Source organism: Perognathus longimembris, chromosome 5 (genome assembly GCF_023159225.1).
Source record: "Perognathus longimembris pacificus isolate PPM17 chromosome 5, ASM2315922v1, whole genome shotgun sequence".
Classification (NCBI taxonomy): domain Eukaryota; kingdom Metazoa; phylum Chordata; class Mammalia; order Rodentia; family Heteromyidae; genus Perognathus; species Perognathus longimembris.
This window is the reverse complement of record NC_063165.1, coordinates 41,055,427-41,081,753: the sequence shown is the minus strand read 5'-3', so window position 1 is coordinate 41,081,753 and position 26,327 is coordinate 41,055,427. Positions and strand designations below refer to the sequence as shown.

Genomic DNA, 26,327 nt, shown 5'->3' with positions numbered 1-26,327 from the left:
CACAAAGAACATAGTCTTTCAGTCTGCGACTCCATATTCAGGTGGGATTTCTCTCTCCCTCTCTATCTATTGTGGTGCATCATCTTGCCACTTTTCTAATCTATCCTTTCCTGAGCAATCTGTGAGGCCTCTGTCCTGGGCTCACAGAGTGATCTGTGAAGGTGCTCTCTGTGTGCCGTCCTACATACGATACGTTCTGTCTTACCACTGCTGCCTCTCCTGATCTATATTTATTTTCTATTGTAGTCTGAGGGCCCTTGGGAAAGCATACAGTCAGAAAGCAAAGGCAGCAGATGATATCAATAGAGAGGTTGGAGTCGGCAGAACATTAACTCCAAGGTTCATAAACCCAACTTCCTGACTTGGGACTAACTTGAAATACCTTCATTATCACAAAGAAACAACATGTTTTCCTTTTGATTCAGGCTCCCCTGTCATCACCTAAGGAAGACTCCCTGGGCACAGAATTTGAACAGTCAGTTAAACTCCAAGTAGCCCTTCCCACTTGCAACATGTCTCTCTCTTTGTACCAGACAAAGGAAGTTGACATGTTTGAACCCTGGGGGTAGGCGGTGAGGATCCCCATCAGGACACTACATGGTCAAGGGAGGAGACTGAGGTTAGAGTAGTTATTTCCCTATGAGGTTGCCTCAGGCTGGCAATGTCTGTCATCTAAAGGTCACTGCTTCTTTCAGAGTGATTAACTGCCCAGGAGAAAATTCCTCTCATTCCTCTCCAGGATACATTTTGGTAACTCCTTCTCTTTTGTCCTTTTGGGTTTATGGAATAAACTTTCACCAGTCTTTGTGGATGACGTCTTTCACCTGTTTGGATTCTCAGAAGTTACTACATAGCCATCATATAGTATGTTATCTTTATTTCATTTGAAAGACAAACTGACTTAGTGTTGTATTATGGATAACATCATCAACACCCTTGATATTCAGGAACATGGTAATGGAAATTCCCTTTGCCTACATCTGTGGTTTCAAATAAGTTAACCTTTTCTCCTAATACACATTGAGATCCTGGTGACATGTGTTTACAAGTAGGAGCTGTAGGTGTGCCTCAGTTCTGAGGAGTGGCACACTTAGTTTCGCAGTTGAAAACACAAGCAGTGGTCACAACTTATTGAAATCCTGTAAGGAATATATTCTTGGAGATAATTAAACACAGCACAGACTTCAGAACACATATTCATGATGATCAGTAACACTCTGATTTAGGATAACAGAAGGCATCAGGGTAAGTAGACCATGTACTGACCACAGAGAAAGGCAACTTACCTATCTTGAAACGACCCATGTAGTAGATCTGGGAGCTGAGGGCCAGGGAGGCCAGAATATGGATTGCAGAGAAAATGACCCAGAACCACACATCATTTTTTCCAAACACCTAGGAGTAAAAATGTAGATTGCTTTGATCTGAATTTTCTACTAGAATTGTCTCTTATGCAATCTTAAGGAGACAAAAACTAACTGTATATGTGTATATTTTATGTTCTCTCACTTCCTAGAAATCACAAGGATATTACTGCACAGTAGATGGGAAAAATAACAGCTACCTGGCCAGATAAAAACAGAAAATAGGAAAATAGGAGAAAAATAGGAGAGTCAGCTGAACAACACAGATGAAGGAGCCATAAGTCTACAGTGGGGGGTGGGGGGTGGGGACAAGGCTCTTTAAATAACCAAAGACAGTCTACAGTGCTGCCCATGAACATTTAGAAAGTAATTCCTGTTTATTCAGCTTGGTTCTCTCGAATCAGCTTGGATATATCTTTTCCAATCTGATATAAGTCAGTTCTAGCTTAATATTAAAATTATTCAGAGCTAGGTTTACAAGCACCTGCTACATTTTCTTATAGCAAGAATCATTTAAGCGTAATTAATCAAGTAAGCGTACCCTAAATGGACCCATGATGACAGTGTGTGCTGAACTCCGGCATCCTTAGTGGAGTGCTACTGGCTTGTGCCTGTAACCCTAGCTTCTTAGGAGACTGAGATCTGAGGACCACAGTTCAAAGCTGGACCAAGCAGGAAAGTCCATGAGACACTTATCTCCAATTGATCACAGAAAAAGCTAGAAGTAGCACTATGGCTTGAGTGGTAGAGTGCTATCCTTGAGGAAAAAGGAGCTCAGGGACAGTGCCCAAACCCAGAGTTTGAGCCCCAGGACTGGCAAAACAAAACAGAAAACACCCCAAGGCACCCAAGGTCAAACAAACAACAAAAATCCTCTCAAGAGGGTACTTTTCAAGAGCACAGAAGGCAGGAGGAGAGGGACATACCACTCCAAGGACGGTGAGCGTGATGACCACGGCAAAGGAGGCATAGGCAGAGTAGGCACTGGCATTGATGTCCGGGTGGCGAGTCTGATACAGCTTCAGCATGCAAAGGCCTGCGATCATGTACATGAAGGAGGTGTCTGAGGACACACATAAGTCAAGATAGGAGATTCAGGAGGTGACAGATGACACTTTCTACATTTGTCTTCAGTTTCTGGGTCCCCCTTCATTTCAGTCCTGTGGACATTTCCTGACACCTCCAAACATGTCAGCCCCCTTCCCCTAGTGTATTCTCTGAAAAAAAAAAATCCCACATACTCCATTTTTAACCCATCTCTAAGGCTGTTTTTATCCATTATATGATAGGATAAATAACCAATTACTTCCACTTGCAGGAGTATTTGTATTTTAAAGGCTGATGTTCAAAAATGATAATGAAAGAATCCTGAACAGTAATGATTTAAACTGTGAGACAATAAGAGCACAGGTGGGTGTATAAAATTGTTCTCAATACCTTGAAATATAACCACATTGACTACTGTTCGTGTGCGTGTGTGTGTGTGTGTGTGTGTGTGTATTGTGTGTTATATATCTTGACAGTCAAATGATAGGCAATAACTAGACACTAAATGTAGCTTAGCTGCATTTGCATTATAGAGATGCAAAGTAAAACAGCAATTCACTGCTCCATATTACTCAAAAAAATCCTTAAACATCTGAAAATAACAAATGATAATGATAATGCTGAGAAATAGAAACTCTCACAGTGGAATAGGAATGAACACTCTGGAGAGAAATTTGTTAAGTCTCTGACAAAACACAAGATGTACAAATCAGGTGATTTGATGCACAGAATTTATACTTCTAGGTATCTCAGAAATCTCTCTCACATGTGCACAAGGAAATATAGGAGAATGGTTCATTTTCGTCTATATAAAAGAAAAATATTTCCAACATCTAACTGTTGTTCAACAGAGTTGATAAATGTGACATGTTTTATAATGAAATATGACAGCCTTTAAAAATAAACAAATTCCACCTTCTTGATTCAGTTTTAATCAAGTCTCTCATTGTTGAATGAAAACTGATGGTTAAATGAAAAATGAAGATTTCAGAACACAATGTGGCAAATTAATATTAATGTAGTGTAAACACAAAAAACAAACTCCAAGGATAAATACCAAATTAATCATATTTGTTGCCTTTGGGGAAGGAGAGGGAGAGTTTGGTAAATAGGATCAAAATGGTCCAACTTTATTCCACTATTTTTTTTAAATTTAATTTATTTATTAATTGAACACAAATTTTTTGGACAGGGTGTTGTGCAAAAAGGGTACAGTTACATAGTAGGGGAGTGTGTACATTTCTTGTGATATCTTACACCCTGTTTTTCTTTCCCTTCTCTAGGTCAGGTAGACATATATACAATACACAATGTATCAAGAACATATACAGTAGCCACGTGGCCGCTCCTAAGAAAATTCACCTAGGGCTTTAAATGCAATGTCGAGATTAGACAATATGTCGACAGTAGTCATTATGAACGTACATACATAGATTTTGAGCTATTGTATTCCACTGAGAGGTCAATTTTTGACTTTTATGTGTTGAGTAATTGTTTGGTTTTAGTTACATACTGTTGGGTCGCTGCCCCAATCCTGTGGGAAATACTATTTGACAAGCAGTTTTTGGTTTCACAGACTTGGTCTCTACTGTCTCTCCATCTCCCTTTCTTAACAGTCATATATCAGGGAGATCATGCCCCTTTGTTTTCTTCCACTATTTTTTGTTTTCTCAAAAAGTAGGTTTAAAACAGATACTCAAAAATATGATATTTTAGCTGGACACCAGTGGCTCACACCTGTAATCCTAGCTATTCAGAAGGATGAGATCTGACAATCACAGTTTGAAGCAACTTGGGCAGGAAAGTACATGAGATGCCTTTCTCAAACTAACTACTAACAAGCTGGAAGTGGAGTTGTGGTTCAAGTGGTAGGGCTCTAGTTTTGAGCAAAAAACCCTCAGGGGCAGTGCCCAGGCCTTGAGTTCAAGCCCCAAATTGGCACCAAAAAAAAAAGGTTATCTTTGGGCTGGGAATGTGGCCTAGTGGTAAAGTGTTTGCATCGCATACATGAAGCCCTGGGTTCAATTCCCCAGCACCACATATATAGAAAAAGCCAGAAGTGGTGCTTAAGAGCTACAGTGCTATCCTTGAGCAAAATGAAGCAAGGGACAGTGCTCAGGCCCTGTCCCAAGTGCCAAGACTGGCAAACAAAAATAAAAAAAGAAAAAGGTTATCTATAAGTAAGGATGATTTTATTGATTGACTACTAGTTCAACTCCTTCTTCTTCTCTTCTCTTTCCTTTTTTTCTCTTTAGTTTTCTTCATTTTGCAGTCAGAATCTCACTATATAGCCCAGACTGACCTCAAACTCTGAATCTCCTGCTTCAGCCTCCTAACTTCTGGGATTACAGGAATGCGTTCTTCCACCCAGGCTCACCCTTCCTCCTTAACAGCATTTCAATACAAACCTGGTTCTATCCTCTTTTCAACTCAGAAATGAGTAACCTCCCAGCTTCTCAGCTTCAGAAAAGCTAGTCCCACCCTTGGCTCAGGGATAGGTCTGATTGGCTAAAAGGTAATCTTACCCCTTTTCTGATTGGTTTGGCAACCTAGCCCGAACTAGGTAGTATTTAGTGACTGACTCAGGCATTGAGATATGACTGTAAATTTTTGAGGTGAAAAGTCATTATCTTGGGGTTTTAAGAAAAAAAAAATCCCTTGCACATAAGTGAAAGCTCCCGGAAGCCAGCTCAAAACCTCCTCCGGAATTAGAGAATGGGGATATGAAGCCAAGATCTCCTATGTTTAATTTTGACCACCATAAGAGAAGTCAGCTTCAGGATGAGACTAACATACAGATGGGGACAACCAAAGGGGTCACACAAAGAATTTGAGTCTTTCAGACTATAAGCTGATGCATCTTTTTATTCCTCTATCTATGCCACTTAGTAAGAATTAGTCTTTCTATGACCTTCACCCCAGAGCAGTCTAATCTCTCAACTATGCTAGGTTACATCAAAGGGCCTTTCCAGAAGTCTGTTGGTGGATTTTAATTGACTTGACTTGCCACCTGATTCTTGACTCATTTTCTGCCTTTGGGAACCCACCTCAGGGTCATCATCAGTGTTGAATGTTTTCTAGTCTAAAAGGTGATCAAAAAGGAAAAAAAAAAAACGTACAACAGGTAGCTATGCTGTGTGGTGAGGTGTTCTCAGATGGCTGCAGCTCACACAAAATGCTTTTTAGTTCTGGTGAACTTGAACTTGGCATTTTTGGAAGGAACCTGGATAAGTCTTCTATAACACAAATCTGTGTAGTTGATGTAAAGTTTGATTACCGAATTGGAAATTGGAGTAATTAGGGCAAACATGGTAACAAGCACTGAGCACTCCTTCCATCATCAGGGCGATGCCCATAGCATAGAAGAGACCAAAGTGTTTGGGAATCCCATATTCCTGAAATGGGAGAAAGGGTGGTCAATAGAAAGACATTAGTTAGCAACATATCCACAGAATCTGAAAGCCCGTGCTCTGGTATCATGTAGCTCATTAGACATAATAGGGTACCACATTGTCAAGTCAGATGCCCCTCCTCCTTTCAGGTCTTATTTGAGATCATGGTCCATCCAGCTCCTACCTTTGATTTTTCCCATTCTCTCCTCACCATAGCAAAGATGTCCTTAGCTTCTAGGGCTCTTCGATGGAGAATGTCCCGGCGCAAGACTATCAGCAGGAAGAGGAAGCCTAGAAGCACATGGCCCAGGTTGCTGAGAATATTGTTGAAGGCACTGTAGGGGAGTGAAAAATGAGGAGAGTAACCAATGCATTGATGAATAAATGAGAGAACTCAGAGTTCTTTTTTTTTTCTACCACTAACCTTTCCCTACTATTTCAGGATTGGAAAATTATCAAAAATGCTCTTTAATGCCTTCATTTCAGGATACTTACTTAGCTTTTGGTAACCTGTCTATCTCCACTTAGGAATGCTTGGTCAGCATCTCTCACAACTGCCCAGTCTCCTTTGACCCTAATGGCACTGGCAAAGTATGATTCTGAGGAGTGTTGCTCCAGAGCTGCTTAGGCACTGCGCTGTGAGAATGAATTCTCCCAGGTAAACCCTTGTTGAGTATCAGTATTCTGGTCTCTAGTAGTTAAATACAGAATAAATGCTAGCAGATCATAGGCAACAGCTTTTTGCAGGAAGTCAAGGTTGGTTCAATTCTGGGGCAAGAAAGAAAGTTCCCACCTTCCAGGCAAATGCTCTTTTTATTTCACCAAATTCAGATGGCTTGAGAACAGCCTTGGGAACAAGACCTGATGTAGGTTACTAATAGCAGAAGGGCCTTCAGCCAGTCCTTATCTGTGTAAGCCTAAGCAAGGAATCATAGGGAAATATATATCTGTTTCATGAGACTATCTAACTGATTAAATAAGACATGCTGCCCATGAACACATGCCATCTCAGCTAGTATTACACTTGACTCACAGGTTCTAAAAACTTATTCCTGAACAGGTTATTTTTAGGAATATTGCCTGTGGCACTCACCCAGAAATGAACAAAGCATGCCTGGTCTCAACTTCTGGGCTTAATTCTTCTTTATCCTAATTGTAGTAGTTATCCACAATTGTTTGTAGTGTTTTTAAGAGAAACTGACATCACATTAGATAGAACTAAATTAGCCTCACGACCATCCAGAGGACTGGGCTTACCTCAGGACGCCCAAGGGGTGAGCACAGAGGAAGTTGTAGTAACAGATGTCCTGGTTGCCTGTGACATTTACCACCTGAAAAATCAAGTATGAGAAGAGAAAATGTGGTTTTTCTCCATCCTCTGAGTCTCACACAAAGTCACAAAGAGTAGACAAGGTTGGTGGGTGTCCTGTTAGTGATATACAGTGTAGCCAGTATTCCTTCTCAGCAGGGCTGGGATGGGTCATTGCTGCCTGTTGGCATAAGTCTGTGCACCCTGTTAGTTGACCTCAGATGGAAGTCAGCTAAGTGTAGGTCCTTTGTTATCATAATAAAAGGACTAAGAACTGATGGAAGCATGGATACTTGCCTTTGAAGTCTGTCTTGATATGTCCTATTTTCTAGATTAAAGCTGGGGGACAGGAAGTTGACCCATTTTTCAGTTGGAAAAGAAAACCACTGAGCAGGTATATTAGAAAAACTATACTCAGTTTTCCACAATAATTTCCTTTTCCATCAAGAATGTACTCAAGCCACAGCACAGCTGTAGGTTCTTACATGCTCCAAACTATGCAGAGAATATTTAGATTATAAACAGTGGTGTTCAAACCCCATGAAGCCCTCATCCTAGTTATGTAACAAGTAGGGAATGGACTAAATATTTTCAGACCATTATCTCTCAAAGCTGGCTGTACATAGGAATCAGCTTCCTTCCTCCCTCCCTCCCTCTCTCCCTTCCATCTTCCTTCCTTCCTTCCTTCCTTCCTTCCTTCCTTCCTTCCTTCCTTCCTCTTTCTCTCTTTCTCTATTCTCCTCTCTCTTTCTCTGTTTTTGGTGCCAGAACTGGAGCTTGATCTCAGAGCTTCATGCTCTTGCTTAGCTTTATTGCTCAAGGATGGCACTACTTGAACCACATTTCCACTTCCTGGAAGTGTGTTTTGACTTAAACAATACTAATACTTGATCTACTCTCAGAAACCCTGTCTACTTGGTGTGAGGAACAGACTGCACATTTAAAGCCTTAGAAATGTCCCATGTGATTTCAATACACACTACAAGTTAAGAACCATTGCATAAAGCAACTTTAGTCTGTTGTTCTAAATGGGTTACCAATGTATCATCATTTCTAGAGATTTTGTGGAACTTTATCCTTTCCACTATTCCATGATGATCAAAAATCATGTTTACCAGCTCAGGCTGGTAAATAATGGATGTAAATGACAGATAGGACTAAATGAGTGCAAGGTAATCATTTCAGGTCAGTAGACAATATGAGTTGTCCCAAGTCCCTGATAACCAAACAATTTGGAGACCAGATTGAAAAGTCAGTAAAAGCCAGACATAGTGGCACATATCTGTACTTGGGAGGTAGATGCAGGAAGATTGTGAGTTTGATTCTAGCTTGGGCTACATGGCCAAATCTTGCCTCAAACTTTATCAGGAAAAAGGTGACAGGTCAGTTTGACATGAAGCAATGAAGAAGTCCTATTAGAACCCAAATGGGAAACTAATTCTTGAACTGGTCCCAAGTTAAGTCTTTCTCCATAGGTCATGCTGGAGATTTTACCTGCAAGACGGAGGCTGGGATTCAGATTGAGGACAGCACTTACTGTCTGGTAGGTGATGACCAGCTGGATCACAGGCAGTGCATAAAACACAGCGATGGTGATGATGTTCCTAGGTAGACAGAAAGAAATGGAGTTACTTCTGAATTAACAATGGAATCTTCACTCAGTGTTTTCCAAGGAATGGCTCTAGCCCATAACTCCATAGTTAGCTTCCAAGAGCAATTAGAAGCAGGTGATGCAATTCTTCTTTCCCAGTCTTCTCCCTTTCTTTGCATTTGGGTATTTGGTACACAGCATTTTGGAGGGAAGGGGAGGGAAAGGAAGGGAAGGGGAGGAAAGGGAAAAGAAAGGAAGGGAAAGGAAGGAAAGGGGAGGGGAGTAAACACATACACCCCTTGGTTACTATAGAGTTTGGTAACAGAGAAAAATACTGAAAATATTAACTGAAATGATATAGCTGATGGCTGATGGTACGCATTCAGCAGATAATAGTGTTTTTTTCCTTCCTGTTTGTACAACCACTCATAAAACCTTTGCTTCTGGTGAAACCATGTGATTAATGACAAATTACCTCTTTAGCATGTCATTAAAGTGCTCAGAGTTACAAGTAATAGGCGAGGGATCATATGAATAGGGTGTGGCTCTCTCAGATAATTCAGTTCCAAAGTGGTCGTCTGTGTTTTAAAATTTCATAGGATTCCTGTGTCCCTGTTTCTTCTTTAGTATCTGTTTCTGAGGTGAAAGGGCATTCCTCAGGAAAAAGTGGGAAATGTAGTCATAGAAGAACAACAGTCTGCCTAGAGGAGGGGCCTCATCTGGTAGGTTAGGCTCTTGGCTGGGTGGGAGGTTGGATCCATGAATGTGACCATCACAAGTGGTCTCTCTATCATTAACTGGTGATACCATTACTTATTATGGTCTTCCATTAAATGTTAACACCCTGTGGAATAACTGCTTGTGACTTTTATATAGAAAACTTTCAACTTTGAATAATTTAGGGACTGAGCATATAGTTTAGTGATAGAGTACTTGCTTAGCAGGTGTGAGGCCCTGGCTTTGATTCCCTAGCACTACAATGAATGAATGAATGAATCAATCAATCAATCCATCTTTTTTTAAAAATGGGAACCATAGCCATCTACTTACCAAAAATAAATCTTATATTTTTTGCTGACGATTCTTCTGTCTTTTCTGGACAGATCTGACAGGTAAAGAAACATCTAGGATGCCAATAAAAAGAGAACGCAAAATTATACTTGACTTTGCATGTATACAATATAAAGTTTACAAATTTTGATTTAATCATTTACTGGATGTTAAGATTACTCAATAGGACTTTTTCTTTGAATTTTGTTTTTCCTGGGACATTTTAATAAAATCCTAATACTTTTCTTGTAATGTTAAGGATCGGCTGATGTGGAAAATGACTGGGAATACTGAATGCAATATCTTAAGTATTGATTTTCCTGCCTTCAGAGCTAGACATTGTTTGATTTTTAAAAAATTACATGTGGTTGAAAGTGTGCATTTCTTTTACTGGGTACCATAAAGTATAATAAATATATGCCAGAAGGAAATGAACATAACTTCTGATATTTACAGAAGCAAGGAGCTTTTCAAGGTACAGCTCTCAGATGAATCTTTTCTTCCATCTAGTTGGATTCCTTCATCCTTTCTTGTCCATAGTCAGACACTGCAGATACTAACAATATGTAATGCTCTGTTCATTCCATCTCGCTCCTCCACTACACATACACCCAAGAAAAAAAGGTGCTAATTAACAGAGGACTGCCTTTAGTCCATAGCTATGTTTTGTCTATACCTCCTGGGAAATGTGACTTCTCCTAAAGGGAAATAACAGAAATTGAGACAGTGGTGAAGTTTATTCTATTGCCAAACTTTCTGCTCTCTCAAAAGGTACAGCCAAGCAGGGGTACCTTGGTACGGATGATGTTTTTGTCATTCTCAATATCTGGCATGGTGTCGAAGTCACTCTCTTCCACAGAACTGTCCGTGTCTGACTGGCATGGCTGCCCACCCTCAGAGGAGGACACCTGCCTTCCAGGACTAGAGCTTGACTCGTCTGAAACAGAAAACTCATCTGCCATGAAAAGCCAGGAACAGCCCATGGAGCCCATTCTTCTGCATAAAGCAGACTGACAAAAGACTAGAAAATTCTGTGTTGGTCCACAAGATTCCTTAACCAGGAGATATACTCTTTCTTTCCTGTCTTCGCAATGATTTTCAGGTTTATCCTCTTTTCTCCTATCTTCATAATTAACATGTCTATTTCTATACCCAAATGCATATTAGAGTATAAAGGCATCTGCTCTGTTAGCTTTTTGGATGCAAAATAACATTGTGCTTAGATTTCATGTTTCATATTTAAAAAATATGAACACAAAGATACCAACATCCACATGCACATTGTTATGTGTTATGTATAGCATCTATCACATATATGTGTATGCATACACATATCTAGCAGCTATACATTTCTCACACATATTGTATTTATCTACAGATGTCCCCCACATGCTATGTCTATGGTTATATAATGGAAAGAACATTCCCAGGAAGCAGGAATCTTCTGTTCCCATGAATGTTTCTTAGAGCAGATGGAATTTGTGCAGCTTGAGCACATGAGCAGAGCCTACCTTCTGCTTTATTTCTTCTTTTTCAGATGTTAAAAAAAAGCCTGCTTTTACAGAACTAAAAATAAGTAGCCTACACTGAGCCCACATGCTCAGTTACAGAATGACAGTGAAGAAATACAGGACTCTCAGTCTCTTCACATTGAGATATATATAGTCCTGGGGCTTGAATTCAGAGCTTGGGGCACTGTCCCTTAGCTTTTGTGATCAAGGCTGGTGCTCTACCATTTGAGCCACAGCTCTGTTTCTGGCCTTTTGATGGTTATTTGGAGATAAGGGTCTCATGGACTTTGCTGCTCAGTTTGGCTTTTTTTTTTTTTTTTTGAGCTGTGATCCTCAGATCTCAGCCTCCTGAGTAGTTAGGATTACAGATGTGAGCCCCTGGTGCTGAGCTCACATGGATATTTTAAGGAGCACCATTCGCAGGCCTAGAAGCATCATGGAAGGTCAAGCAGCTCAGAGTATGTTTGCTCTAACAAGACAGGTATGAGGATTCTGTTCCCATCAACTATTTAATGAACTCTGGGTTTGGCAAGGGAATGACTGGGTGGCAGTGAGCAGGCTCAGGTGTGAAGTTAGCCAAATGTAGGACGGTTAACCACAGCCAGGTTCACCTGCAGCACTGTCTTAGTCTTCTGATGGCCCTTACTCCTCTGACACCTGAGAATGAAACAACTGGTCAATTGTTGTCAGGCTTGCTGTGATGCATTCCTCATGCCCTAAAATCAGGCTGGGTATGAACATGTCCCCACGGGCCTTGGTAGTTGATGTCAAGAATTGCAGTTAGCAGGTCGCCAAAGAAGGACAAGAGAACTGCAGAAAGTCAGCCTTGCAGAAACTTTCCAATATTTCCAATCAAATCATCGTATACACAAAAGACAATTTCATAGGCTGACTGGCTGGCTGATGCTTGGAGTGGTTAGAGGGCAAGGGCCCTTTGTATGCTAATTTCTGGAGAGTTAGGAAACAGTTCCAACATTAGACTCAATGTAGGAAATACCTATGGCCCCATAATTGCTTCCTTCAGGTGTGCTGGCAGAGATGGGATGTGACACCATATTTCCAGAGCCTGTGGGGGGAAAAATCCAGAGGCAAAAGCTTTATGTTCAGCTGCGAAAATCAAATCCCACAACTCTTGCTCAAAACATTCGACTATAGTATTTAAAATTTGACTTTCTTTTTACTGTAGTGTAGAAGCTAGAAGCCAACAAATTGTGATCCACAGGCAGCCTGCTGATTTTTTGTATGGTCTTAAAATGAAGAATTGTTTTTAAGTTTAAAAAAACACCAAAAGAGGGTTATTTCATGGCAGGTAACTTTTTTATGAAATTCAAATTTCTGTAGTCATATCTAAAGTTCTATTGAAACGTGGCCACATTCACTTAGGTATGGCTGCTTTTGGATGACTGTGGCACAGTTGAGTAATTAAAACGCAGACTGTATTGTCTAAAAATGGCTAACATACTTGCTATCTGACACTTTAAAAATAATTTTTAAAAAATTAGCCAGGAGCTGGTGGTTCATGCCTGTAATCCTAGCTGCTCAGGAGGCTGAGATATGAGGACTGAAGTTCAAGGCCAGCCTGGGCAGGGAACTCCATGAGAGTCTTACCTTTAATTAACTACCAGAAAACCAGAAGTAGAGCTGTGGCTCAAAGTGGTAGAGTGCTAGTCTTGAGTAAAAAAGCTCAGAGACAGTATCTAGGCCCTCAATTCAAGCCCTACAACTCCCCTACCCCCCAAGAAAAGCAGACTGAGAATGTAACTTCTGTTAAAGTGTTTGCCTAGTATTTGTGAAGTCCTAAGTTTGATCCCTAACACAAGGGCTTAATGAACAAAGCCAAACCAAAGCATTTCTTTCCAAACTTCCAGTATGATCATGTTTACAGTTTTAGCTGTAGGATATTTAGAAAGCAGAATTAAACACAAAATAACAGTTTATAGGACAGATCGAGATGTTCTGGCTGAGAATAGCAGACATAGGATTGTGAATGAGCTCATCTTAATGAGGAAACTTGTTTTGCTATGGTTTTCTCTGTGGAAGTGTCACTTGCCATCTGTCTACTTCCCTCACAGAACAGAATAGACTTACATGTCTGGTTTTTATACTGAATGCTCCATATAAGGAGAACAAATTTATTTCCTGTTGAGCATGTTAGGGCCTTTCAGGAACTTCATACTTGTGGTTGTCCTGCCCCCTTCCGTCTGTGAAGCTACAGGAGATGGAGGCTGAAGAGGGAGTCAGAAATGATGGGAACTAGCTGCTATGAAATTCAATTTAATTTTCATGCCATCTGGTTACCTAACCCAACTGAATCTCATTTTTCTTCTTTCAAAAGTTGAGGAGGAAGTGAAGAAAATCATTCATCTTTGCAGAAGAATGTAAAAATAAAATTCCTCTACAAGAAAAAAAATGGCACAAGAAAAGTCAGCAGGAATTTAGAAAAAGAAGAGTGGAGAGCCAAGATTATAATTTGAGAAAATTTGAGACTATAAGTCATTAGAGAGGCCCATGAAGTATTTTGTTCCTTGAGTCCTCCAAATTCAATGTACTTCTCTCTTTTTTTTTTTTTTTCCTCACATGGGCCTTACTCTTTGCTAAGAAACTGATTTGGTGGTGTCTCTTTCTAGGGAAGGATTTGATTGGTGCTCTGGTTTAGATTGGGTTTGAACTCTTCCCTCAAAGGGATAGTAGCTAGGATTACATGTGTGAATCACTGACATTGGACAGTATTGGCCATTTGGTTCTCTCTGTGTATGTCTCTCTGTCTCTCTACCCATTTGATTCTCTCTCCCCCCTACTTCCCTTTCTCCTTTAGCAGAGCTCCTCAGCTCCTGTTTTTATTCTAAATAGCTAGGTCTTATCTCACTAGTGCTTGTGAGACTTGGGAGGCTGGGGTAGCTTTCTGTAGTCTCTGCATTACAAAGGCTTCTCATTTCAACACCACAAAGGTGAACATACAGGTTTCCTGCTCACTGACTGAGCTGGTACTTGGTTCAATTATCATCTGCTCTGGCAGCTGATAAACTGATTTTTTTCAAGTGGAGACAGGATGGAAGCAGTTTTGCCCTAAAAGAACATTTGTCAGTGTTTGGGGAGACATTTTCAGTTGTGCCAGTGAGGAAGTGTAGTACTAGAATCTGGTAGGTGGGGTAAATGACACCCTACAGTGTATAGGACAAACCCTAACAACAAAGAATAATCTGGCCTGTAGTGTCACTAATTCCGAGTTTGAGAAATCTTGCTCTTAGAGAAGTAGGGCCTTATGCTAATTCTCAGAGTAGGTTAATGTATGATGTGTTGGCAAACTTACTCTGTCAGTAACTAGCTTAAAGTATACGATCCACTCTAGACCAGTGGAAATGCTGGACATGTCTGAGTAGTTATTTCCCTCCAACATTGTCAGGTGAGCTACAGACCTTAATCTATCTTCCCATCAGTGAAAAAGAACTAAGGGAATGGCAGGAATAGGGTCCAGAGCCTCATGGACCAGACTCCTTCAATCCTGAGGTCTACCCTCTGTTCACCAGGCATAGGACCTTCTTTATTGAAAGCAGGTTTCAGGTATATTTTCTTGTGGTTGCTATTGTTGTTTACAACTACATAAATACCAGTGGTATGGCTACATTTTTCAGCCACTCATTTGTTTCTGCATGTTATCCAAAGGGTACTTCTAACTGTTAGCTAATTTTCATAGTGTTTCAGCTCAGTGGATGTATGTTTTGATGTTCTGGAGACCTTCTGAACATAGACTTCCTTTACTTATTATTGTAATACGAGAATGTCATCATCTATACAATGAAAAATATCCATTCAGAGGACACCTAAATGGAATCCAATGCTCACGTTCAACAAGGCCTAAAGTAATAGCAAATTTGGGGAGTGTTGTAGGAACAAACAATGAGTTCTAGCCAGTAGATAAAGTTCCTGAGACATTGCACATAAAAGGGAAATTAACACTAGCATTTTCAAGTCACAAGAGCAGGTGTTCTTTGACAGTCTTATATTTGAAATTGAATGTTTATCCAAACCAAGTGCCTGGGTGGCTGGGAAAACAGACATGCTGACATTAAGGAAGACAAATGAAAACCAAAATAAAACAAAAAAAGCAACCTTCCAGCAAAGGGAGAAATGTCCTGCTGGGTGGGGGCAGGGATGAGTTCATGTGTCTTTCTAAGATTCTGTGGATTTAGTTAAGTGTGGAAAACAGAAGTTCACATCTGCTACATAGGTCTTGAAAATCAAGTCCTTTTCCAAATCAAGTCCCTTTTCCTAATTCTCACTCTATGCAAAATAGCTCATGAAGACTGAGCAACTTGTGCTGAAATAGGCTTTGCAAAAATAAGCACAGTTAAAATTTTTAGTTGTAGCTAGGAATATGGCCTAGTGGCAAGAGTGCTTGCCTTCTATACATAAAGCCCTGGGTTCAATGCTCCAGCATCACATATATAGAAAATGGCCAGAAGTGGTGCTATGGCTCAACTGGCAGAGTGCTAGCCTTGAGCAAAAAGAAGCCAGGGACAGTGCTCAGGCCCTGAGTCCAAGGCTGGCCAAAAGCAAACAAAAAAACCTTCTATTTCAATTCAGGAAAAGTAAAGCTTTTATGAAAATTCTCACTAATTCTCACCATTATTCTGGAATGAGCTTGGGGATAATGTAAGCATGAATAGTTATATCCTAGAAAAGATGAAAGGCTTAAACAAGAAAAGTTGAAGAGTAGGGCGTGAATGACTACCAGGGTCACTCCACCTTAAGGTTTTAAATATGAGCTCCATTCGCATAATTATCAATTATCAAACTGGTTGTTGCTACCTTTGCCTTTCATAGAAAGACTGCAAATTAGCCTACTCTGTGGGATAGGGATCAATGCAGAGTTTAAACTGCACAAGACAGAGAGGCAAAAGATGTACCAAAGGGGATGTTGCCTTTCATTGTTCAATATCATTCTGAATTCAGACAAAGGATTTTTCTTACCATCATTGGAACCAAAGCTTCCATCAATGGATTTTCTCTGAAACCTGCAAAAAAGCATATATATTTGGTCCTAAAGACTCTGAAAATGTCAGCATTTTACATTTGTTTTCAATACACTTGATTGTGAATTTGTCTGTTAGGTGTCTGAAATGGGTTTTGGAGGTGGAGAAATTGGAACCCTGACCCATTATGGGTAGGAATATAAAATGGTGAGTCACTTTGGAAAACAACTTGGCAGTTCCTCAAAAAGTTAAACATAGAGTTATCATGTGACCCAGCAACTTTAGTCCAGGCACATATACTATTCCAGATCATTAACTGATTGCCTATTAATTTCAGATAACTTACATGCCATAACATTTACTCTTTAAATTATACAATTCAATTAATTTTAGTACCTTCACAAAGTTGTATCGCCACTATCTAATTTCAAAATACTTCATCACCTCAGAGGAAATCCTTTATCTGTTAGCAGCCATCCCTAGTAGGCTCATCTGTGTCATAATATACATCTCCACCTCTTCCCCCCACTCCTTCTCCTCTTTTTTTCTTCTCTTTTCTTTATTTCTTCCATGTCCTCCTCCTCCTCCTCTTTTTCTTCTATATTTTTCTTCTTTTGACAGCACTGGGGTTTGAACTCAGGACCTTGAGGTGCTCTATCACTCAGATCATATCCCTAGCCCTTTTTCCTTTCCTTAATTTTTGAATAGTCTCTCATTTATGCTAGGGCTGGTCTGGACAGAAATCTTCTTATTTATTTTTCCTGGTTGCTGGATAACAGGTATGTACCACTGGGTTCAGTTTGTTTGTTTTTCTTTTGCCAGTCCTGGGCCTTGAACTCAGGGCCTGGGCACTGTCCCTGAGCTTCCTTTGCGCAAGGCTAGCACTCTACCACTTGAGACACAGTGCCACTTCCAGCTTTTCCTGTTTTTGTGGTACTGAGGAATCGAACCCAGAGCTTCATATATGTAAGGCAAACACTCTACCACTTAAGCCATATTCCCAGCCCATGCTCTCAGTTTTTTTTATTGGTTGAAATAGATATTTTGTGAACTTTTGCCCAAGTAGTCTTGAATAGCAATCTCCCCAGTCTCTACCTCCTGAGTATTGGTGTGAGCCATAGCTCCTAAATAATGTTTCATATATGTACTGACAATATGTATATTGAGAAGATAGTCAAATAGCACATGTATGAATCATACATGACTATTTAAATCATTTGCCCATTTTTAAATGGAATTGTTCTTTTGTCAGTTGTAAGAATTTTTTTTCTGCTCCTGAAGCTGTAACTCTGAGCCTAGACACTGGCCCTGAACTCCTTTTGTTCAAGAATAGTACTTTACCACTTGAGCCACAGTGCCACTTCTAGCTTTTTTTGTGATTTCATTGGAGATAAGAGTCTCACAGACTTTGGAGCCTACACTGGCTTCAGACCCTGATCCTCAGATCTCAGTCTCCTGAGTAGCTGGGATCACAGGCATGAAATACCAATGCCCAGCTAGTTTTAAGAGTTTGAATATAGTCTAGATGCTAGACTCTTACCAGTTATACGATTTTCAGTTTTTTAATCCCATTTTGTGTGTTGTCTTAAATTTTCATTGATAATATTTTTTAAAGCTCAAAACTTTCCGCAAAATACAGTCTCTCTATTATTTTCTCCTATTACTTGTGTTTCTGGTATCTAAGAAATTGTTTCCTAATCCAAAGTCACAAGGATTAGAAAGCTATGTCTTCTAGGAGTTTTTGTAGTTTTAATTCTTACATTTACATCTTTGATCCATTTGGAGTTAAATTTTGTCCATGATAGAAGATAGACCACAGCACGATTTTTTTTTGCTTGTTTTTTGCCAGTCCTGGGGCTTGAACTCAGGGCCTGATCACGGTCACTGGCTTCTTTTGGCTCAAGACTAGCACTCTACCTCTTGAGCCCCGGTGCCACTTCTGGCTTTTCTATATATGTGGTGCTGAGGAATCGAACCCAGGGCTTCATGTACACGAGGCAAGCACTCTACCACTAGGCCATATTACCAGCCCCAGCCCCATTTTTTTTTTTTTTTTTTTTTTTTTTGGCCAGTCCTGTGCCTTGGACTCAGGGCCTGAGCACCTTCCCTGGCTTCTTCCCGCTCAAGGCTAGCACTCTGCCACCTGAGCCACAGCGCCCCTTCTGGCCGTTTTCCATATATGTGGTGCTGGGGAATGGAACCCAGAGCTTCATGTGTAGGAGGCAAGCACTCTTGCCACTAGGCCATATTCCCAGCCCCAGCCCCATTCTTTTTGAGTGTGAGTATCTAGTTGTCTTAGCATCATTTGTTGAAAAAAATATACCCTTTCTCCATTTAATTGTCTTGGTATTGCACTGAAAATTGACCAAGATTTTAACAATTGGTTTCTGAACTGTCAATTCTATCCCATTGGTCTACATGCTATATGGCTTTCTATCAGTCATGGAGTCTTGGTTATCCAAGCTTTGTAATTGTGTGTGTGTGTGTGTGTGTGTGTGTGTGTGTGTTTGCACGAATGTGTGCTTGCCCATACTGGGGCCCGAACTCAGGAACTAGTTGCTGTCCTTTAGCTTTTCTAACTGTTTCAGTTGTGGTGAACTTCCTTGTTAGCAATTTTAATGATATTGACTGGCAAGCAATTATACGGATTCATAGAAGATGATGGGTTTGGATTAATGGGCTTTACCTACATGTATGTTAACTTTTGGAAATGGGACAATTCTTCATTAGAGGAGTTGAATGATTTATAAAGCTAGAGCGAGACAAGAAATATACAGTGAACAAATGTACAAATATAAAATGGGAGCCATTCTAGATTGATTGCAACATGACTGTATCTCATCAATCAAAAGGTTGTTGAACATCTTCGTCTGTGGAAATGGGGATGGCCTCATAACTTAACTCCACTCTCAGAGGTATGAAGGAAAATCCTTTTAAACTTAAGGAGGTCTTGGAAGTTTCCTACTATCTCTCTTTAAGATACAATCACCTCAGCCTGGCTTATAGGAGGATGACAGACCAACGTCCCTGATACCAGTCTAAGTGAACCAGCTTCTAGAGAACCTGCCAGCAGACCATTTCTAGCAGGACCATCTTGTTGACCCACCGATTGGCGATAAACTTAAATATTCATTATTGTATGCCACTTAAGTTTTCCTGATTGTTTTTCTAAAGCAACCTGATGGAATGTTAATAAAAGAATCAAATTCAGGGTGAGTAGTCAGGATGGACCAGTTTGAACATGATGTGTGACAGGGTGATTGAGAACAACCTGTATTCAGTGCTTGAACCAAGGTCTACAGGGATTCAATAAATATACAATGAATGGGGTGGGAGATGGGAAGGCAATGGTGTTTAAGTGTCAATACAACATAAAGCCACTTTAAGTTCTGCTCTGTGAAAGAAGAGGTCATGTCTCATAAACATTTCTACCTTGATTTCCTCAATTTGCCCTACATATTCTATATGTGTTTGTAACAAGCTATAGGAGATTCACCAACCACAAAACATTCTGTTGCAAAGAGTGGTTTCATATGGTTTTGTCGGAAACTTTCGTTCACTAAGTTCAATGGAAGAAGAGTTCTCCTATTAGCATTTTCTCTCAGTCTGTTCTCCTGTTTAGGATGCCAACTCATTCTTATGTTTCCAGATCTCTATTTTCAGTTTGTCTATATTTGGAAAGCATCTTTGCTTGTACATTTGACAGTAGCAAAATAATCTGCAGTTAGAGGTTTCAACAGAGCCTGAAAGCACAACTTTCAAAAACTGTGCTCACTTCAGTTGGCTGCATAGTAACTTTAAAAAAAAAAGTTAATTTGTTGTTGTTATTATAGAGGTGATGTACAGAGAGATTACAATGACATGAGTCAGGTAATGAGTACATTTCCTTTTGTACAGTGTCTTCTGTTCCCTCACTCTCTCCCAGTCCCTCCCTTCAGTTAAAAAGCAACTTTTGAGAGGTTGATAATTAGCTAGCTGTTAACAAATTTTTTTTGTCTATTTGTGTGTTGATTGTATATGTTAGTTAAATAAAGAGAAGTAAATCTATTTTCTAAAATCTGACTCAGAGGAGCAGAGATAGTGTTCTTAAGAAAGGCAACAAAAACTTCTTTGCCATGGTATTGGAGCTTATCCCAGGTAAAGTTGGGGGCTCATTTTTAATTGTATCCTTGCTGAGGCCTTTGATTAGGCTTCCTTCGTCAGAACTGTCTTCCCTCACATGCCCTTACCATTCTAGACCCATCTGGATCAGCCCACCTAAGACCTAATGATCAGGAGCCAGGTTGCCTGAGTTCAAATCCTAGCTCCTGCATTTACTGACTGTGAATTCTTGGTCAAATTCCTTTATACTTCTGTGTCTCAATTTCCTTGGCCATCATATGATCATAATAATTATCCCACTCTTCAGATGAAATACTTTATTTACAGTGCCTGGTACAGAGCAGGTATAGTATCTATTAATGATTAACCTGACTTCTTCTTCACTATGAAGTTTGCACATTGGTGATTTTTCCAGTGTTAGCTCTCACTCCATATTGACCAGCCAGCTCTTGGTCTGCTGTAGGCCATCGTCCTTCCTTTTACTATCAGTATTTGCAAATGGTAAGTTTTCCTTAATGAATAACTGTTCTGATAAATTCGTTAAACTCATTGGGTTTATAGCTTCCTTTCCTTTTGTGGTTCTGGGGCTCAAACTCTGGGTTTGAGCAGTGTCCCTGAGCTACTTTTTGCTCAAGGCTAGCAGTCTACCACTTGAATCACAGCACCATTTCTGGCCTTTTATGTGATTCATTAGAGATAAGAGCCTCATGGGCTTTCCTGGCTGGGCTGGCTTCAAACCAACATCCTCAGATCTCAGCCTCTTGAGTAGCTATAATGACAGGCATGAGCCACCAGTGCCCGGCTTTATGCTTTTGAAGGTAGAATTTCACATAGAAAGCTTTAGGTCACAGAAGGAAACTGAGTTTTGAGTTGGAGATCGGCCATATCCCTCAGATTGTTGTATCATGAAGCAGCAGGAAGGTTGTTCCACAGACCTGGTTCATCTTGCCTAATGGTCTCAAAGTTCTGGGTTGCCTTGTTTTCTTTAAGAGTTCAAGAGAAGAAAGGACATTTGTTTATTGTAAACCTCCTGCCATTCTTTTGTAGTTGCTTCACAGAGAGCTCAAGAAGAATGAGTTCTCAAAGCTCAGCCCTGCTGAGACAGGCAAAGAAAGCCTGACTGTTTTTGAGGAGCCCCAGGTTCTTCTGAAGAGCAATATCCTTGGCCAAATCCCAGCATGGTGCCTTCTTTTCTTGTCCCAAGGAAGATTTTACTGGAAAGCAGATGCTACACTAGAATAAAAACACCTGGTAATGTGGTATAGTAGCATTTCACTCTTGGTTTTGATTGTATCACAAGATTTAGTTGGCATAATAAATTTTTTTTGATAGACTGCCAAAGGTTGCGCTAATTCTCCATGTTAGAAAGAATTAATCTTTTCCTACAGTCAATACATTTACAGTGAGTCTAAAAAAATAGACGAGTTGCCTTTTTGTTAAGGTTTCCATATAATAGAAACAGCTGACATTCTACTAGCACTGGTTTTGTACATGTACACTGCATGTTATACTAATAGTATCTCATTTTTTTCCAGATGTGAAACCTGAACAGGAGGATAAATTGTTCATCCAAATTCCTGGAGTTAGTGGCCGAGGTAGTTCAAACTGAGTCTAATGCTTATGTCTTAAGCATCGTACAGAGACTGGCAAAGAGGGTAAATAGTTCTTGAAACTTTTGACCTACCTCACATAATGAATGAACACAACAAGCAGGCATCCTAGGTAGAAGGACAAGAAGATGAAGACACTGAAAAGGCTGGATTTCACATACACAGATCCTGAGGAAAGAGAAGCAATCTTGGTCAGGTGGTCCTCAGGAATAGGTGGACTATGTTTGGGACAGGACAGCTTAAAGAGGACACCTCCATCATCCTCATACACCCTTTCTCTGAGTGTGTTTCCCTCTCTGCTTGTCTCTGTCTCCTTGGTCTCTTTATTTCTTTTCTTTTCTTTTTCTTTTTTTTTGAGAAAGAAAACAACAATACAGCATAGGCTACAGAGCCTTCAGTTTATAATTCATCTGTCTTCTTCCTCCAGAGTATTGGGATTATAGATATATTCCACCCCTTCCCTTAATCCATTCTTAAAGCCCAATAAACTTTCATTTAAACAGCAAAGCTCTGTGAGGTCACCCAGACGTTATTCACTAACAGCGGCCTTCTTAGTGATGATTTCTACTGGGAGTTGTAAAGGAACTTATATACAGTAGAATGGATGTATAGAGTAGAATCTATATACATCCTCAAAGAAGGACAGATCCCATGGTCTCATTAGACAAGCATTTTACCACTAAGACACACCCTTTGCATGCTACTTTCTTTGTATTTCTTAGGATGATTCCCTCTGAAAGAATGGCATTAGTATTGAATGTTCTTAGGTATTTCCTGACATGATTTTTCTCTACCACACTGTAGAGTCAGCACCTACCTTTAACAGAAGGAATGATGGTCACCTTTAAGTCCTTTGTTCGTTGTAGATTCCATGTCTGATTCTCATTTTCTGGAAAACAAAACAAGAAATAAGGTACAGGCACAGTAAGTTAGATATTAGGTTCTTGTCTTCTCTTCTGAACAACTCTACAAGAATGTCCATGATCAACTGTGCTTGTTGAACAAGAACTGGAGGAAAATCCCTGTTCCAAACTTTCAAACAGTATAACATCAGTGGTTACAACCTGCAATTTGGCCTTCACTTGGATGCATTTTGACTGAGGGAAATGGGAGTGCTTTCCTTCTCCATTGAAGCGGGGTTTGACCCTTCTGGCATCTATAGGCATATGAAGAGACAAGGTGCAAAAATAGAAAGCTATTTCTTCCTTTAGTTTACATTCTTTTCTAGACAGTGAAAATTTGTGTTTTAGTTATCTAGTCACCAAAGGACTTGTAGTTAATCAAGGAATATTAGACACTGGTCAAATTCTAGAGTTATATAGTATACTAACAGAAATCTCAACTAAATACTAAGCAAGCCATGTGACACTCACTGTTAAATGCCCTCTGAGTTGGTGACATGTGGCTCATCTATGTTTTCAGTAGCCCAGGACATTCATAAAATTACCTATTTATAGATGCCTAAGAATTTACGTAGCCCTCATCACTGGGAGAAAGCTATGTTTTTACTGTCTTGTGAAGTACCATTCTGGCAACTGGAATGGTGATCTTTAAACTTCACTTGTATATCTTTGTGGAAATGATGATGTCTTAAGAAATAGTGTAAGATGTTACTGCATAGTGGCAAATACTTGCTGAGTAAATGCTCAGCTGTATAGTGAATTGACTGTATGTAGTCTGAGGGAATATAAGACTTTCCTATACAATTGAAATGCTCCAGATGGAGTTTGTAGTACCAATAACAACTTTAAGTTCATTGTTTTTCATAGTGCTTTTATTTTCCTTCAAGTGTGTCTCTCAGGATCTCCTTTAAACTGCTGATGGACCATTAGAGAGGAACATGATGAACCTTTGGCTTCCCTTTCTCTCCTTTCCTCATAATGTCTTACCCTGGATGAAGAATGATCCTCCACAGGCATAATCTTCGGGTTTGATCACAAATACCACAAAGAACTGCTCCCCTGGAAAATCCTTCTTCTGTAAGAAATAGCAAACATAAGTGAGGTAGGAAAGACTGTGAGAAGGGAGAAAGCCCATGGGGGCAAAGGAGGCAGTGCCCCTAGTTGAGACCATGTTTCTCGCGCTTGCAACTGGTACAAATCATTACATTGTGTTTTATTGCTTTGAATGGGTCTGTTAACCTTCACCCTAAATTGCCACCTTCCAATGAATAGATTGGAACCTTCGGGCCTTTCACTATAAGAAATGCCTCAGGTATATGTCTATTCCTTATGGGCTCCCAAAGTCCCTGGGGAGAAGAGCAACTGGTAGAACAATGTTGTCCACAATTACCTGGGCTTTGACCAAGCATAGTAATCTTGGTTTTTAAACCAGTAAGGAAGGAAAGAGGTGCAAAGTAGACACTGAGTGGAAATTTCTTTTGGATGCTGGTCCCGTGGTGTACACTGTCAATTCAATGTTGCCATTGCCAATAGCAATGACAAAGCGATGATCTCACCTGTAGTGTGATGGCAGCTTTCTTGGTCATAGACTGATAGACACCATTAAATTCCACGTTGTGGTCAAGATCATACACAGGGCACTATAGCATGCACGAGGAATAAAAAGTAAACAATGATTAATGTTTTTAATCCATGAGTTAATTAAATTAAATCAATGATCTAAATTATATGAGGGCTCTTCCACCTGGATCACAGAGCAAGAGAATCTCATTAAATCAGGATCCAGAATGTTTCCTGCAAAATGGTTAAGAAAACTTGGTGTCTTGTCCTCTAAAGTGAAGGCCATTTTTTTTTTTTTTTTTTTTTTTTTGGCCAGTCCTGGGGCTTGGACTCAGGGCCTGAGCACTGTCCCTGGCTTCTTTTTGCTCAAGGCTAGCACTCTGCCACTTGAGCCACAGCGCCACTTCTGGCCGTTTTCTGTATATGTGGTGCTGGGAAATTGAACCCAGGGCCTCATGTATATGAGGCAAGCACTCTTGCCACTAGGCCATATCCCCAGCCCCAGTCAAGGCCATTTTTATAGTGAAGAAAACTATGAAAAGATTGTCTTAAAATATACAATATTTCCCCCATTGTTTGTTAATACCTTCTAAGATAGAAAGAACCTTTAATTACAGAAAGAACCTTTAATTACAGTAAAGATTTAAAAAACAGAACAAACATGTTTCTGTTCTCGTTTCCTCATGGAATCTACAACTTGGTCTTCTTTGTCATGTGTGTTACATCACCTCTCCTTTTTTTCTTCTTTCCTTGATTTTGGTGAGAAGTTAACTGGTCTTCTCCCTGTCTTTCTTCTGTCTCTCTGGCTTAAACTCATCATCTTAAGTTTGCTTGGCTTTCTTTTTTTTGTTTTTTGTTTTTTTTTTTTGGCCAGTCCTGGGCCTTGGACTCCGGGCCTGAGCACTGTCCCTGGCTTCTTCCCGCTCAAGGCTAGCACTCCGCCACTTGAGCCACAGCGCCACTTCTGGCCGTTTTCTGTATATGTGGTGCTGGGGAATCGAACCTAGGGCCTCGTGTATCCGAGGCAGGCACTCTTGCCACTAGGCTATATCCCCAGCCCTGCTTGGCTTTCTTGCTCCTCTCTGTCATTTGTTCTGCTTGAGTCATGCCTCCATCAATTTCTCCTTTTTTTGTTTTATTTTTGTTGTTATGGGGGTGGGATGTTATGGTTCTTGTTAGACTGGTGCTTTACTATATGAACAACACCCAAGTCCTGTTTTGGGCTGATTATTTTGGATATAGAGTCTTACTAACTACTCTGCCCAAGGCTGGCCTCAAACTGAGATCTTCCAGAGCTCAATCTCCCAACTAGCTATGATTATAGACATGAGTCATGATACCTGGCAATTATTCTTTCTTTCTTTTTTTTTTTTTTTTTGCCAGTCCTAGGCCGTGAACTCAGGGTCTGAACACTGTCCCTGGCTCCTTTTTTGCTCAAGGCTAGCACTTTGCCACTTGAGCCACAGCGCCACTTCTGGCCATTTTCTGTATATGTGGTGCTGAGGAATCGAACCCAGGGCCTCATGTATACGAGGCAAGCACTCTTGCCACTAGGCCATATTCCCAGCCCCTATTCTTTATTTCTTGAAGTCAATTTATGTAAACACAGACCGTCCTCCCATGTGCGTAAGACACTGTTCTTTTTTGTTTTGTAGCTTTCAGGGAGATACATGATAAGAAGATGTCTGAGTCTTCATGCTCTCTCTCTCTTTTATTCTGGGATAATATAGTCTTATCTATTAAAAGGTGGACAAGCATCAGTACTTACCACGATGTTCTGGACTGAGACCACAGAACATGGATAAGCCATTTCAGATACTACTTTAATGATAACTGAGTCCACTTCTTTGGGAAATTTGTACAGAAAATACTGAAATAAAAGAGACACAATTTATTAATGTTAAAGATCATGTACAG

The 26,327-nt window shown here is 40.2% G+C and overlaps 1 protein-coding gene across 4 annotated transcripts in view; it reads right to left on the bottom strand.

Moving 5' to 3' along the window:
* The window catches only part of Sidt1 (SID1 transmembrane family member 1), a 92,011-nt gene that overhangs the window by 12,949 nt on the left and 52,735 nt on the right, over nucleotides 1-26,327 (bottom strand). For all 4 annotated transcript variants that reach the window (XR_007210999.1, XM_048346630.1, XM_048346627.1 and 1 more), the window contains 15 exons: nucleotides 26,179-26,280; nucleotides 24,407-24,490; nucleotides 23,838-23,925; nucleotides 22,766-22,837; nucleotides 22,023-22,116; nucleotides 16,236-16,279; nucleotides 12,262-12,330; nucleotides 10,545-10,690; nucleotides 9,754-9,827; nucleotides 8,650-8,716; nucleotides 7,061-7,134; nucleotides 6,015-6,138; nucleotides 5,689-5,806; nucleotides 2,291-2,427; nucleotides 1,287-1,395 (listed from right to left, as the gene is read on the bottom strand). Coding sequence is in view for 3 of the 4 variants with exons in the window: in XM_048346630.1 (XP_048202587.1) it covers nucleotides 1,287-1,395; nucleotides 2,291-2,427; nucleotides 5,689-5,806; nucleotides 6,015-6,138; nucleotides 7,061-7,134; nucleotides 8,650-8,716; nucleotides 9,754-9,827; nucleotides 10,545-10,690; nucleotides 12,262-12,330; nucleotides 16,236-16,279; nucleotides 22,023-22,116; nucleotides 22,766-22,837; nucleotides 23,838-23,925; nucleotides 24,407-24,490; nucleotides 26,179-26,280 (1,402 nt within the window). In the remaining variant the exon portion in view is untranslated. The remainder of the gene's footprint in view (nucleotides 1-1,286; nucleotides 1,396-2,290; nucleotides 2,428-5,688; nucleotides 5,807-6,014; nucleotides 6,139-7,060; nucleotides 7,135-8,649; nucleotides 8,717-9,753; nucleotides 9,828-10,544; nucleotides 10,691-12,261; nucleotides 12,331-16,235; nucleotides 16,280-22,022; nucleotides 22,117-22,765; nucleotides 22,838-23,837; nucleotides 23,926-24,406; nucleotides 24,491-26,178; nucleotides 26,281-26,327) is intronic.